This window comes from Dermacentor albipictus, chromosome 6 (assembly GCF_038994185.2).
Source record: "Dermacentor albipictus isolate Rhodes 1998 colony chromosome 6, USDA_Dalb.pri_finalv2, whole genome shotgun sequence".
In the NCBI taxonomy this organism is placed as follows: domain Eukaryota; kingdom Metazoa; phylum Arthropoda; class Arachnida; order Ixodida; family Ixodidae; genus Dermacentor; species Dermacentor albipictus.
The window spans coordinates 11,693,512-11,709,353 of record NC_091826.1 but is presented as its reverse complement, the minus strand read 5'-3'; the positions used below and the strand labels follow the sequence as shown (position 1 = coordinate 11,709,353).

Here is a 15,842-nt window from a genome sequence, read left to right as displayed (position 1 = left end):
ATCGGATGGCAGCAGAACACATTGTTGTGAGTGGGTTCATTAATGGCTGTGCTCACCTACAATCTGGAGTAGTATATTCGTTCAGTCGCTTTCAGAGGTACTATCACTTTTGCAAGGCTTCACGTAACTCAGCAGTGGACGTGTTGGCATATATGGCTGCAGGTGTATCTGGCACTGTGCCAAGCTCGTTATCTAGGCACAGTGGCAAGAACAGTATCAGCCGCGTACTTGGACAAGTTCGATGCAGAGTCGCATAAAATTTCTTAAAAGTGATGGTAGCATCTCCAAAAGTGATCCCTCGGGCGTACTGCCACTGTGTGCTTATGCTTTGTGGTCATCAAAGCGTAAATAGTGACGACGGCGCACTGCTTTCATTATAAAAGCTAATTTTTAAAAGAAACATTTTTTCAGTGCAGGTAAATTCTCCACGTCTCGTTTTATTCTGATAGCAAATGTGGGATCCGTGCTATAATTTTTAATAATAAATTGGGGCATGTTACATCCTGCACTTTTATTTTCTTACTTTAAACCTGCGAAAAATGAGTGCGCGTTAGGTTCGGGGGGTAGAATTGTGTAGATAGGGTAATTGAACTGATGGATGGTGAATAATGCCTTGTAACAAGTGTAGTAATGGGACATGACTTGTAAGAAATGGAATAATATCACCTCGTGGTAGTGAAGCATGCCCTTTAAATGAGCTTTGTGTGTTGGAGCCTTCTCATTTATGTTTCTTATTTTAGTAACAAAATCATAGGCACACTCTGCCGTTCAACACCTTTGGGAAATATTTTAAGTTAACAGTGCCATAGACTTCTCTTAATTTGACTCTGGTTAATTTGTTTTTTCAGTTAGTTAGGTCCTGATTAGTGTTATTGGCTGGTGCCCAACATTTTTATGGGTGCAAATGTTCATTATTTGGATCCTAAAATTGGTATTTGCTGGTTAATTAGAACTTGACCAGTCAGCACGCATGTGCCTGTCCCATGTGGTGACCCAATAATGACCCCTTTACTGGCAGCGTCTGTCTCGGAAGAGCTTAGAAGACATTGAATTTGTTGAACACACATCATCTCTCATCAGAAATGCTTATTTTTGACCTTCCCTAGGAAAATTTTCGAGCAATAGCTGTAGTCCTATGGTATGGTATTTATCCATTAATCCACTAATCCACTATCCACTAATTATGGTATTTATCCCATTCTGACGCGTACTTTTAGAGCACAGCTTTTAAGTATCCATTCCTGCATTGAGTGTCGGCGTCCCTCGGTGTAACCGAGTGAACGAGCACAGCAAAGGATGAAAGAGCGAACGCGGAGTGCATTGGGGGATGAAAGACGGCAAGAGCCAAGAGAGCGCGAGGAGGAAAGCAGAGGAGGATGGTGCAGCTGAACCACGAGGCAGAAAGTGGAGGAGGAGGGTATGGAAAAAGCTTGACAAGAAAAGCATAGTGCCGCATATGATGAGCTCTGTGGCGACAACCGCTACAAGATGGCGCCAGAGTAGCGCACCATCGTCTGTTTGCCAACGAGCCCATTGGTAAAGCTATAGTCCCTAGAATATTGGCTAATCTGCTGTCCGCGTGCCGCGCCGTATGGAGTGGGTGGGATGCTTTCTGAATGGAGGCGCATAGGGTGCTGTGAGCAGTTCTACTGCTACACTCCTTGCTGTTGTCTGCTTGGCTGCCTGCATCATGGCCTGCATGCACCACGGCGGGTTAGAACGGCGGGTGGGTTTAGAACATCTTCTCCGTTTCTGGTTATTCTCGAAGTCTCTCAATAATAAAAGGACAGCAAAGAGAGAAAAGCTAGAACATGTAAAAATGAGAAAGTGAAAATAATTGCATTTTACTAATTGCATCATATCGGGGATGCATGCTCAGCGGCATTGTAGTTATCTTTTTTTTTCCCTATAATTTCTCTTCTTATTCACAAACCTCTTGCCATTTCATCAAATGTTGTGTGCTATAATTTGTTTACACTGTTTTCTAAAGGTTCCTTATTCTTCCCTTTGTAATATGTTTTCACTATGTGCTTGATTACTTGCATGGGATTATCGCGCAGTGGAATGTGCTTCCACAATTTTATTGTCGAAACATATTCGGGTGCCCTCCTTGACCATACGCGACATGAACTTTATATGTCGCGTCATTTCTTTGCATCACATCAGTGGTGCATGCTTCGCAAATGATATTTTTTTCGTTTTGTTTACTTTTGCCATTTGCAATTTGATCTATTATTATGTGTATATTTGTTCTCCCTGTTCTTGCTCACCATTACCTGGAATTAAGTGCTTTCTTTTTGTCTTGCATATGTTTTGAATGAGCTTGGGTTTGATTTTCATTTTATCCTCTACTATGCCACATCGCACACCTGTACCTCATGTTGGTTATTAATGCGGAAGCATTATGTGGCTCATGAGGCAGAAAATCTGGCGTTGTCGGCGTTGGCATGAACCGATGGTTAAAAAAAAGTGGGCCAATAGAGGCAATTATTGACGTCAATTAGTTCAAAGTTAATTAAGGCAATGTCAATTAAGGCAGAGTGAATTAAGATTTAATTAAGCTAGAGTTCATTACAGCATGCGAACCCACACCATTGGTAGGAGTTGAACCCACGGCCTTCGGCATTAAGGTGAAATTAATTAAAGTACAGTCAATTAAGATGGCATTCATTAAGGCGTTCGAACTCACAACCTTTGGTGGGAGTCGAAGCCACAGCTTTTTGTGTTAATTAGGGTAAAGGTAATTAAAGTAGAGTTAGATAAGACACTTGACCGAAGGCTTTTGTTGGGAGTTGAACCCTCGACCTCTTGTGTTAATTAAGGCGAAGGTAAATTAAGATAACTGAAACTACATAGGCATTGCAAGGTGGTCGCAATGCTTTCGCATTGGGTTGACTAAGGGCCCCTTCACGTTTATTGTTTCACTTTTAACCATTGCAGCCTTGGCTGCCAAAGGGCAGCAGTATTGCATGAATAAATAAATTCAGTGCTCAAGCTATTCCAGGCTGTGCACTCGCTTTGTTTTCCAAGTTTTATCCCCGCTCCACAGACATCCTTCATACGGCTCAGCAAAAAAAGGTCTTCGAGAACAAATACCACTTAACGGAGCTAAAACCTCTCATCAGACCAGTAACAAATACTACTCTAATGTGGCACAAGTACGCTGCAGCAGAAAATCATTAAAAAAATTGGCCGACGATTATGCTTCTTGGTAATGTGACCTTTGAGCGCAGCTGCTGCCTTATTTCAACAACTGGCAACATACAGAAGACGCAGTGCCGAATGGAGGCGGTTCTGCATTTCAGACTGCGCAGCACACACCACGATCCGCCGCCATCGAGCCGGCGCTCCGGCAACGCGTCATCGCGTGAGTGAGTCTTATCTTATAGTGAGTCGCTGCCACGGAGAAGGGGGGAGGGGAGATTAAATCACTGCAACGAAACTGCACCAGGTAAGGGGAGCTATAGGGCAAGATTGGAAGCGGCACAAGGACAGCTAGGTGCAAGCACTGCTACAGGCAACAAACGCCACTGAGGAACAGGCCCTGCAAACGGGGAAGCTAGCGACACGGCTGAGAGCCGTACAGCTGCGCGACGCGAAGACAGAGGAGCGGAGAGCCGTCAATCACACCCGAGGCGGCAAGGAGCGCCTGCCGCCGGCACCGCGGCAGTGCCGCGACAATGAGAGAAGAGACGTCAAGGGCAGAGTGGATGGTAGTGGCGAGAGTCACTGCAATGACGCTGTGTGGAGCAAGGAGTTTGTCAAGTATATCTGCGGCTTAAATGCGGCAAGCGCGCCCACCGATGCCATATATGGAAACAAAGTGCTGCATGAGCGGAGGTCTGTCTGCGGTGGCTGCTGTGAATCGCATCCACGCGTCACCAACGTGCTGCCTCTCGCGATCTCCCGATTAGCGAGGCAGTCGCTCCACACTTCGCTCCATCTGAAACCTGCTGCACGAGACAGATTGTCCGCACCAGCCAGTATACCCCGCGAAATGAAAACACGTACAGAGCTGCCAAATTTCGCATTAAGGAGTATCGTAATCGTCGGTTATATATATATATATATATATATATATATATATATATATATATATATATATATATATATATATATATATTCCTGTGCGATGCAATCAGATACGAAACCAAAACCACCTTCGCGGTGTTTTGTGCGCTTTACCGCACAATATAACTGTGTTGCGGCGAAGATGACATTAAAAACCATGCGGTGAAGCTGCCTTTAACAAACCGGCCACCATTAAAGAATATTGGGCGTTAGATTTCTACTTTGGTTAGAGGCTGTAAGTCATTTCTACATTATATTGCTACTTCGGACTCATAGAAAGTTCGCGCATTTGATTTGCTCGAGGTGTGTTAAACTCGAGCATATACTGTCAAATGAATCAGCAGTGTGTTTCGGCATTTTTTCTGCATCTTGTTTAATTCGACTACTAATTTAATCAATTTCGTCGGTCCCGTCAGGTAGAATAAACGGTAGCCAGCTCTACTATCATAAAACATCACATGAACATACTTAACATGTCAGGGAGGGGGTGTCTGTGAGCTCAACAAGTCAAGAACCTAGTGCTGAACATTTACTGCAGTTAGTTACTTTACAGTTACCTCATAAAAGTTGTCACCAATTAAGCTTTTAGTACCATAATCATATTTGTAAACTTGTCTTTTGAAAATTAGATGCATTGCACTGTGCATTCCCCCTTTTGTTGCTGTAATTAGAGCATTGCTTGACAATTGTCCTGATGCTGAAAAGAAGAATTTTGTTATTCTACAGGATGGCGTGTGTCATGACACTAAGGTGAATGCTACTATTGCCTCAGTCAAGGGCTACGTCAATATAACCAACCGTGATGACCTACTCACAGCACTGGCCAATGTAGGGCCAGTGTCTGTCAGCATCGACGCAGCACTTCGCTCCTTCTCCTTCTACTCTAATGGTGTCTTCTATGATCCCAACTGTCGTAAGTCTTTACTCATGTATCACGGCTACAGATGAAGGTTGTTTTATTTACTGTGTTGCTGAAGACACTGGCATGGTTTTTTTCATTGGTTGTATAACATAAGTGAATTGTGTGTTCCAAAGTTCTGATATCAATGTTGCAGCAGTTGCTTGTAGATCTTGTAACTCAATAAGTGAGGAAAGAAGTGAGTAGACTATTTTTTAATGAAATGACATTAAACATTTTGTGGAATGCACAGGTTGCCAATTGTTTCTTGGGCTTTTGATGAGTTTGGGGCATAACCTGCCAGTTGATTTGGAATCACAAGACACTGCAATTCAAAGTACTAAACTGGCAAAACAAGCTCCAAAAGTACTTTCAGAGAAATTACTTGCCATGTGAGCATTAATAGAGGGATACAAATAATTGCTTTAAATTTGGATTCAAAACAATTTTTTTTGCTGACTCAGCCTTGGGAGGAAATAGTTTCAGGGTGACCTCTAACTGGGTTCAATAAAGCGATGTTTTGTTGAAGGGACATTGAAGTACCTTTTCTTGAAACTGAGCAGCATGCAGGACTGACTGTGATGCCTTTTAAAGAGTATATTCCTGAAAATGTTTTGACAAAAAAAAAAAAGCTAATTAATGGAGGTACAATAAGTGCGATGTTTACCTTCTGGGCTGTTCCCCTCAACTCATATTGGTTCCTCTTAGCCGAGGCAGCACTGACAACAATGCTTTATCTATCTTTCCTTCCTTTCGTTTCTCTTTTTCACGGTACGCTTGTGGTAGCCCTTTGAGGCTGGTGCCTGACAAAGGTGCCCAAGGGTGACAAATGAGGATTGACAGGATGGGTGGGTTGCATTAGCAACTGCTTCTTCCGATTTCTTAGAAAACCTGGAAGAATGTGGATGCATGTGCCCCATGGCTGTCCACAGGCCATCACACTTTATGCACTGTCATTTCCTTAGGTAAAAAAACGTTGGGACTTGGAAAACTTCGTAAGAGAGCAAACAGTCTGTTATGCAAGATTGTAAGCTCTCTGCTGCATGTAGTGGAATAATATTTGCCTTGCGTGTTCAAGGCAGCATTGTCTACAGATCGAAAATATTATCTTAATTACCATGTTCAAAAAGAAATTCAGTGTCCGTTAAAGAACTTCATATGAATTCTAGTATTGTGCTCTGTTTCTTCATGATGCCTAATTTATGGTCTTGTAATGCACAGGCAATGACACAGACAGCCTCGACCATGCTGTTTTGGCAGTTGGCTACGGAACTCTGCAAGGGGAGCCTTATTGGCTGGTTAAGAACTCCTGGTCTACATACTGGGGAAATGATGGCTACGTCCTCATCAGTCAAAAGGACAACAACTGTGGCGTGGCTACACAGGGAACCTATGTGGAACTTTGACAGTGGCCAACAAAAACAATCCTCTGCTTTTGTCAATAAACAGTAATGAAGAACAATGCTGTCTCACGTATCGCATCTGCATGCAACGATTAATTTTCAGTGTGACTAATCTGCCTCATTGAAAATGTTGTTCAGTTTGAAATTGAGAGGTGGATTAGCATTCCATAATTTTTCTTTGTCCTTTTTTTTAACATGTGACATTTAGATCTGGGAAAAGAGAAAAGGCAGACACTGGGGCATGTATATCGCCTGTCTATGGAAAAACTTGTGTGGCTTATTGCAAAATGCAGTTGAGAGTGGCTGTTCTACTTGTGCACTTTCATCAAGTACGACCTGTGGCAAAATTTCTTAAATGTTGATCTTGAAATGTTGAGTGTGGAAGAGAAGCTGCGAGCACAGTAAGGGTCGGGAAGTTAAATGCGTATATCCAAACTTCACACACTAGTGTAACTTGCCTCTTTTTCTAGCTGACTGGACAGAGAGCTTAGACGTCTAGACATAATTATTTTATTGATTCCCTTCATGTGACAACTGCCACCTACAGTGCACGCATTGCGTTTTCTTGACAGACTACAACATTGTTTCGTTTGTTTGAATAATTGGAATAATATGTCCGTTGTATTACAAATTTTCTTATTTTTCTTGAGTATATGTTATCATTTCAAAGGTAACCCACCTGTTGAGACAAATATTGACACATAGTGAATTTGTCTATGTCTCGACAAGTGCGCTACCTTTGAAATGATAACAGCCAAGTTTATTTGTTGTGAATGAGCCCATTAGCATGGTATTATGCTGCGCTGGTTTCAGCTTTCAACTTGTCACCACCGTGACCTGCGTCAAGTATTCAAATTATCCGCCTTCGTCGCCAAGGGGTGGCATTAATTGTACACATGCATGTTGCGCCATGGCCTTTCAGAATGTCAGCGTGGGCTGATCGTCTCCGGAGCCATTATTTATGATAGGCGACTTCTTCGCTCACCTTACCGTCGGAGCTGAAAACATTCAGTTAATATTTGCGGATAGCGATACATCTGCTTCAGTTGTGAGTTCTCATGGAAACCCTCGCCGACTTTTTAGAAAGGCGATGGGCGTGGCGCAGCTCAACGGTTTCACTTTCGTGTTTTCTCGGTGGCCCCAGGTTCCTCTTCACACGACATTTTCGCGAAATTTATGGTTAATAAGTACACAGATGGTCAAAGAAAAATTTGCTGTGCTTTTTTCAACTGAAATGATGACCTAGAAGTATACGTGAACACAATTGTTTGATTGCAGCGCTCGAGCCGCGCGCGGCTTTGACGCACAACTCCCGTTTCATTTAGCAGCTCCAGCCCCAGCCAGTCCAAGCCCTTTGGGTAGAAGGGGGCCATCGCAAAGCGGATGTCACGTGACTTTGTTGTCCAACTCTGAACATGGCGATGTTTACGTTATCGCACTAATCAAGCTGTGCGGAAGGAGTAGTGTCCAATTCTCGCGTGTGGCCGTAGTGCTGGAGAGCTATGCAGCAAGAGCCCGCGAGAGACAGACCAGTCAAGAAGAAAAAAATCCGGGCATGGACCGAAGCGGCACGAATTGTGAGTGATTTCCGTTAGGCCTAGGCGGCTGCTCGAGTTGTCAGGGCTCGTTTCAACCGCTCTCGCGATCCGAATCACGTCAACCGCTCTCGACGCGCTCCCGCACCCCGATTTTCTCTCTTTCCAAAATTCACTGAAGTCCGCCAAAATAGCTACCGTGCTAGCGGGATCAATGCTACGGTGCGGATCGGTTGAGCATGTTCGGACGACCACAGGGGCTGATAACCTTATAAAGCCAGTTTGGGGCTTCCGCAAAATTGCACGACAGCTGAGATTTGTTCCGGGGGCATCGGCAGTGCATAATTTGCTTTCGCTGTTACTTTTAAACGTGTTTCACCGGCGATTCGTGCAATCTGTCATAACCGGACAGCTCGGCGGTCCTCCGGGACGCCAGGAAGCGAAAATGTGACACGCATGGAACTCCACTGAATAGTTCAAATCGGACGCTCGGTCCTTTGACATGGCGCTTAAAGGACAACTGCAACGAAATTTTGCTTTCACAATCTGCTGAAAGGGCACAACCTCGGGTCGCATTTATGTAGGTATTGGAGCTACACCCCCAGACTCCGATGTCTCACAAGGAGATCTTCTCTGAAGTCTGCACCCGAGGGCTAAAGGATGCGAGGTGAGAGTGCGTTGTTGATTTCATCTATAAATTATGCGTGATCTTAAAACATTGTCGGGCTTGTACGGCTGTATGCACCTATTATACGACGCCTAGCAATAAATATATTAAGGCCCATAAGAAACAGGACTCGGATGACTCTTTGGTATTCAGTGTTGTCATTTGCACACGTGTTGAAAATGACTTGGTCTACACTGAATTCCTAAGCTGTAACGTTCCTCGGTTACGAGCTGATTTTCTCATAGCACAATGAAGGAAGGCTGTGCACTCGGGTACGAACCTTGCTTCCCATGCATTATCCCCGTTCTCTTTTTAAGTTCATGTTGAGTGACGGGCGGTAATAGGCCCACTGTGTCGATATGAAATAGCGAGGACTTAAAAAAAAAGAAAGCATAGCGAAATTATTAAAACGAGAATTGTGTTTTCATTATGTCAATATGTGCCAAGTGTTTCTGTCGAATGAGTTACGAGATAGACAGTTTCTTTGTTTTGCAGTCATTTGCACTATGCAGATTTCTAAAGTGGCGTGCTGTTGTTCAAGCACAATTCATGTGAAATAGCTGATATCCCTTCCGCACTTCGAGCATCTTGTGAAAGTTTGGGCATCTTTGAGAGTCAATATTTGTGTATGCAACGAAACTCGTCGGAAAATTGGAGATTCTAAATCTGTTGTTCTGCTGCATGTTTTTGATGATGCTGAGTGTGCAATGAATGTGCTCAAGCTATGTTTTTGTCGTACACATTTAATTGTCATTTGAAGGGGTTAAGTGCAGGAGGCTATGGTCTGAGGCCACAGGCTTTGACTGTGTTTGTGTGCACTTTGCATGTTCAGCAGCCCAGCCGCCTTGGCCTGCCTGAATGCAATGCTGCATGCTCACTCAAGGGGCCCGGAGGCTATCTTTTACCGTGTCTTTGGAGCTGCAAGTGTGTTTGGTCTCAAGGTTGGTGCATCCCTATCCTTGCTCATTGTAAGGTCTGACATCTTCCACTGTTGTGCACACAGAATCTGATCATGCGGCTACCATGGCTATTGCCAGTATGCCATGGACTAATGTTGCACCAGTGGAAACAGAATTAAGTTCGGGCATTAAGAAACAAATATGTGATGCTATAATTTCTTTATGTGCCAGAAAAAGGGAGCACTTAGGTTTGCATCAGCATTTTTCTTTTAATTGCTGTAAATGTAAATGTGTCTGGTAGCACCTGAACATGGCTGTATGTCGGGCACATGCCGTGAATGAAGAGGATTTGTCATGCTTATATGTAAGGAATAAGAGTGAGTTGTTTTTGTAATGACTAGATGAAACTCTGATTTACGTCAGCTATTCTGAGCTGGTCACATAGGTTAGGTTCCTTAACATGCTTGCAAAGTTTTGGGGATAATGGTTGAAGCTGTTTAGGGCTGTGGCTCACTGGTAATATTAAACAAGCTTGACTGTCCTACAGAAGCACGCTAAAGTTGGCCACTGTGTTCACTACTGGAACTTGAAATAGAAACTGTGCAAAAGACTTGATAATGGACAAATATGGCACTTTAAAGCTCTCATTGAAGGGCCGCTGAAGGTGGTGGCACCAGTTGCGAGGCTTATCATTATTGCACTCTTTCCCTCTTTTTTTGCCACATTTTCCTTCTTGTAATTTTTTTTCTTCTTTTGTATATGCCAGAATAGAAAGCCCATTGTAGGCTACAGATTTATGACATGTAGCAAACTGAACAAAGACCCTGCCTTTCCTTCCCCCTTTCTCTCTCTTTCTGATACGTATTGACTAAATTGTTTTCGGCACAAAAAGAGCCTTTCTCTTATGAATTCTCTCTCTGCACATATATAATAATAATAAAAAAGGTAACAAAAAAAGAATCACAAAGCTGTTGGTGCCTTGATTACTGTGCATAAAGAAAGCATCACTTTTGGTGTTCTCCCACAAAGAGTGAACAGTGGAAAATGTCAACAAGGACAGAGATGAGGTGATGGCAAGTATGAACTTCCGGTTGAGTGCTCTTTTTCTCGTTATCATCCTCATTTGCCAGTGTGCTGTTCACCCTCTTATACATCGCCAACTGACCTGATCAGCCATCTTGCTAAATGCATTTCTTCTAGTGGCACTAGAAGAAATCACCCTGTTTGTTTGTTGAAACAGACAATTGTCCCTCATTAATGGGATTCGGACTTGGCAGTGGCACACAGTGAAGAGCTAGGCTTATCCTTGGATGTTCTACAGAAAATTTTATGAACTGTTGAGACCTACCTTTGTCACTAAAGAGAACACTAAAGAGAAAAAAAATAAGTTAAGCTGCATAGGTAAGCTGTCGTTCTGCAATACCAGAGAAGCCACTTTTAACGTTAGAGGCGTCTTGGTAAGCCAGAAAAGATGAAAAAAAAAAGGGAGACGGAAAATGCCCCTTGGAATTTCTGCACCAGCATGCCGTGACGTCTTAAAGTTTGGCACTTTCCGATTGGGCCTAGTTAACATTTTATTAGTAAAGGTTGATCTAAGTTGTATTCTGAAGGAGCTTCTGCACTTGCCAAGTTTTAAAAAGTTTCACGTACTCAAACCTTTGCTTTTTTAGAACTTTGCATATGGTATTATTTAATTTAAACTTTCTGTGTTGCCTCTTAAAGTATTGCATAAAAATTTATTCTATGATATTAGGATCCTGTTAAATTGCCTGGGATATTTTTCAGACTATATTTCCTGGGAAGTCTTGGGTACTCTTAGCTGTAATTTGCAAGTGGGGCACTTACACAACCTTGCAATTTATGTACTACTGCAGTGGTGCCTGATGCAGGCTTGCTGACCAACATGAAGTTTTAGATTCTTCCGTGTGATAAATGTACCCATGCACAGACACTTTCATTTTAAAGCTTTCTTGCTTGAAGATGCAGTAGATTCTGCCACATGGCTAGCAACATATAAATGTACTTGTGCATTCAATTTCAAGCTTAGTTTGTTGTTGGAAAGTACAATGGGCTCTACAATACCATTAGCAACATATAAATCTGCAAATGCATTCATTCATGACCTATGTTTACTGCGAAATCAGTATACATTGTGTTGTCGTTAGTAGCATATGCTCACGCAGATTCATTTTCAAGCTGAGTTATAGGGAAATGTAAACTGTGCCATGTCAGCCGTGTCAAGCCTAACTGTTGGCAACAGAAGTACGCCCTGCTGCATAGTGTGCAGACACATTCATATAATATATAAGTGTGCAGACACATTGGTTATTTTAATCCTCACTCTCAAGCGGCCATGCAGCAGTGCCAGTGGCCGTCCTCTGTGCTATTAGTTACACACTCCTTTTGTTTCAAATCTTTGCACGCAGGTGATGAGCTTTGACCACTGTGCGGTGCCCTTGCTTCTTTCTTTTCGTTGTTGCACACCCTCTCTGTTGTGGCTGTGCTGACAGAGTGACATTCCGGGAAGCGCGATCAGCTTGGAGGTGGACGAAGATTCTGGACCGGAGACGGAAGACGCCGGTGTAGTCAACTTCGTCCGTGACCGCAAGAAAGCCAAAGGTATGGCATCTTGCTGACAGACAGAGTTTTATTTGCCTAGTACATGTGCATTTTAGTGTCCTAGAATATTCTCTCAACTTTTTTTTGTCACGTGCTGTTTTATCTGAAAGGACTTTATCGTGACGCAGGCTTCCTACAAGCCAACTGCAACAAAATTTTGCACTGCATAAACAGGCTAGTTTCAGTAATGTAAAACAAGCTAAGCACAAATTTGTTTACTATCACTGCAAGCAAGAAACCTTCTTTCTATTTGTCAACTGCCAGTGGATCGGTGTGCGAGAGTGCTCACTAGTGAACGTTGAAGCAGCTAGGCCTAGCATTGCCACAGTGTCTACAGCTGTCAGCGGATTGGCATGCGAAAGTGTTTGGTAGTCACCGTTGAAGCAACCAGGCTTAGTCGTGCCATGGGTGTGGCTACAGCTGACAGCGGATCAGCATGCAAGAATACTGAGATTATCAAAATGGCAGCAGTGGCGGCTTCGATTAATACAGTTTCGAACTTGTGGTCACGGCAAAATTCCAGAAAATTGGATGCCAGAGGGCTTTAGCATCCAAAATGTCCTGCAAAGGTGTCTGAATTATTGGGTGTGTCCGAAAATTTGGGCGTCCAAAAATATCAGTCGTTGACTGCAGTACTTTTGTTCTGACTTTTCAGCAAACCAAAATATTGCTAGAGTTCATCATCATCATCATCAGCCTGCTTTATGGCCACTGCAGGACGAAGGCCTCTCCTTGCTATCGCCAATTACCCCTGTCCTGCGCCAACCGATTCCAACTAGCACCCGCGAATTTCCTAATTTCATCGCTCCACCTAGTCTTTTGTCGTCCTCGATTGTGTTTACCAACTAGCACCCGCGAATTTCCCAATTTCATCGCTCCACCTAGTCTTTTGTCGTCCTCGATTGTGTTTACCTTCTCTTCGTACCGATACTGTAACCCTAATGGTCCAATAGTTATCTAACCGGCGCATTACATGACCTGCTCAGCTACATTTTTTCCTCTTGATGTCAATTAGAATATTGTCTATACCCATTCGCTCTCTGATCCAAACCGCTCTCTTTCTGTCTCTTAATGTTATGTCTAGCAATCTTCGTTTCATCGCTCATTGCGCGATCCTTAACTTGTTCTGAAGCTTCTCTGTCAGTCTCCAAGTTTCTGCCCCACATGTAAGCACCGGTAAAATGCACTGATTGTACACCTCCCTTTTCATTGATAATGATAAGCTTCCAGTCTGGAGTTGGCAATGTCTGCCGTATGCGATCCAACCCATTTTTATTCTTTGAATTTCCTTCTCATGATCAGGGTTCCCTGTGATTAATTGACCTAGGTAAACGTACTCCTTCACAAACTCTAGATGCCGACTGGCAATCCTGAACTATTGTTCCTTTACCTGGCTGTTTGTCATTGTCTTCTGCACATTAATCTTCAACCCCACTCGTACACTCTCTGTTAAGGTCCTCGGTCATTTGTTGTAACTCGTCTGCATTGTTGCTGAATAGAACAATGTCATTGGTGAACGGAAGGTTGCTGAGATATTTGCTGCCGATCTTTACTCCTAAGCCTTCTCAGTTTAATAGCTTGAATACCTCTAAGCATGCAGTGAATAGCATTAGAGAGATTGCGCCTCCCTGTCTGACCCCTTTCTTTATAGGTATCTTCCTGCTTTTCTTGTGTAGAAGTAAGGTAGCTGTAGAACCTCTGTAGATATTTTCCAAGGTATTTACGTAAGCGTTCTGCACTCCTTGATTACGCAACGCCTCTATGACTGCTGGTATCTCTACTGAGTCAAATGCCTTTGTGTAATTTACGAAAGCCATATAGAGAGGCTTATTGCACTCTGCGGATTTCTTGATAACCTGATTGATGACATGGATGTGATCCATTGTAGAGTATCCCTTCCTGAAGCCAGCCTGTTCCCTTGGTTGACTAAAGTCCAGTGTTGCTCTCATTCTATTGGAGATTATTTTGGTAAATATTTTATATAATACTGGGAGCAAGCTAATGGGCCTATAATTTTTCAACTCTTTAATGTCTCCCTTTTTGTGGAATAGTATAATGTTTGCATTCTTCCAGTATTCTGGGGCCCTTGCAGTTGATAGACACTCAGCATAAAAAGCCACCAGTTTTTCAAGAATTGTGTCTTCTCCTGCTGCTCTTTCTCATTTCATGTCTTGCAAGGCCCTTCTGACGTCATCGCTAGTTATAGGAGGAGTTCCTGTATCCTGTGCATTACTGTTTCTAATTGAGGTATCCTGACTCCACTGGGTATTGTACAGGACAGTATAGAATTCTTCTGCTGCTTTTACTATGTCTTCGAGATTACTGATGATATTACCGTGCTTATCTTTCAGTGCATACATCTTGGTTTGTCTTATGCCAAGTTTCTTTCTCACCGATTTCAGGCTCCGTCCATTTTTTACGGCTTCTTCAGTCTTTCTCACACTATAGCTTCGAATATCCCTTGTTTTTGCCTTGTTGATCAGTTTTGACAGTTCCGCGAATACTATCCTATCTTTTGAGTTGGGCACTTTCATTTCTGGTCGTTTCTTTATTAGGTCCTTTGTTACTTGGGAGAGCTTGCCTGCTGGTTGCCTTGGTGCCTTGCCTCCCACTTCAATTGCTGCCTCTGAAGCCAACCTAGTTACGGTTTCATTCATTAGCTCTACGTCGTCATCATCTCTCTGTTCTAAGGCAGCATATTTGTTTGCAAGTACCAGCCTGAATTTGTCTGCTTTTACCCTTACTGCCTCTAGGTTGACCTGTTTCTTCTTGACCAATTTTGCTCTTTCTCTCTTCAAATTGAGGCGAATCCTAGCCCTCACTAACCTATGATCACTGCACTCTATCCTACCTATCACTTCTACATCCTGCACTATGCTGGGATCAGCAGAAAGTATGAAGTCAATTTCATTTCTTGTTTCACCATTAGGGCTTTTCCAGGTCCACTTGCTGTTGCTACGCTTCCTGAAAAAGGTGTTCATTATTCGAAGCTTATTCCTTTCTGCGAATTCTACCAGCATCTCTCCTCTAGCGTTCTTAGAATCGACGCTGTAGTTGCCAATTGTTTGTTCACCAGCCTGCTTTTTCCCCACTTTTGCATTGAAGTCACCCATTACTACAGTATACAGTAAAAGCTCGTTAATTCGAACCGCAAGGGGAAGCCGCTTCAGTTCGAATTAACGAAAGTTCGAACTAACGAAAGTGAAGGAGAGCAACAGTACACTGCGATTTGGAAGCAGTAGGGAATGTCAGAAATTTGGCGTGTCAGAAAGTGATGGCGTGTGCCGCGGGCACACGCCATCTTCAAGTCGAAGCTCTGGGTCCGACTGTGCCACACCACCGATGTACACAGAAACGAACGTTAGCCGAGGCTTAACACCATCACAATGAATCGCGACGGTCGATACCTCCTAAGCTGAAAACAGAGGTACACAACCGATGAAGACTGCCGAGACAAAGACGCCGAACATGTGAAGGTGGCGAAGGCCCTGATTCGTTGGTTCTTGATTGCAAGCGCAGCTGCGACGTACTTGATTCGCTGTGTTTTGGCGCTTGCCGTGCCATCTCCGCACAACATTAGCAGCTGCACAAGATTTGCAACGCATCCGAGATTCGCAACGGGCAAGAAGTCTCGGAGGTTACGTAGAACGGAGAGGCGGCAGCCGCCGCTGCCTTCTGGCTGACGCCGCGTCGGTTAGATTTTTTTCCAATTTTGCCTTCTCTCGCCGTTCTCTCCGTTTAGGAGGCAAT

The 15,842-nt window shown here is 43.5% G+C and overlaps 2 protein-coding genes across 6 annotated transcripts in view; both read left to right on the top strand.

Annotated features, from left to right (window-relative positions):
- The window catches only part of CtsK1 (C1 family peptidase 26-29-p), a 28,648-nt gene extending 22,217 nt beyond the window's left edge, over positions 1-6,431 (top strand). For both annotated transcript variants that reach the window (XM_065446984.1, XM_065446985.1), the window contains exons 9-10: positions 4,798-4,984; positions 6,191-6,431. In XM_065446984.1, the coding sequence (XP_065303056.1) occupies positions 4,798-4,984; positions 6,191-6,375 (372 nt within the window). In that variant the 3' untranslated portion in view covers positions 6,376-6,431. The remainder of the gene's footprint in view (positions 1-4,797; positions 4,985-6,190) is intronic.
- Positions 6,432-7,716: 1,285 nt separating this feature from the next.
- Positions 7,717-15,842, top strand: part of Asx (Additional sex combs) — a 54,365-nt gene continuing 46,239 nt past the window's right edge. The window contains exons 1-4 of one of the 4 annotated variants that reach the window (XM_065446981.1): positions 7,717-7,949; positions 8,492-8,574; positions 9,410-9,515; positions 11,984-12,092. In XM_065446981.1, coding sequence (XP_065303053.1) covers positions 7,875-7,949; positions 8,492-8,574; positions 9,410-9,515; positions 11,984-12,092 — 373 coding nt within the window. In that variant the 5' untranslated portion in view covers positions 7,717-7,874. Of the gene's footprint in view, positions 7,950-8,491; positions 8,575-9,406; positions 9,516-11,899; positions 12,093-15,842 lie in introns of those variants that run through there. The other 3 variants (XM_065446980.1, XM_065446982.1, XM_065446983.1) reach the window with 3 other exon arrangements.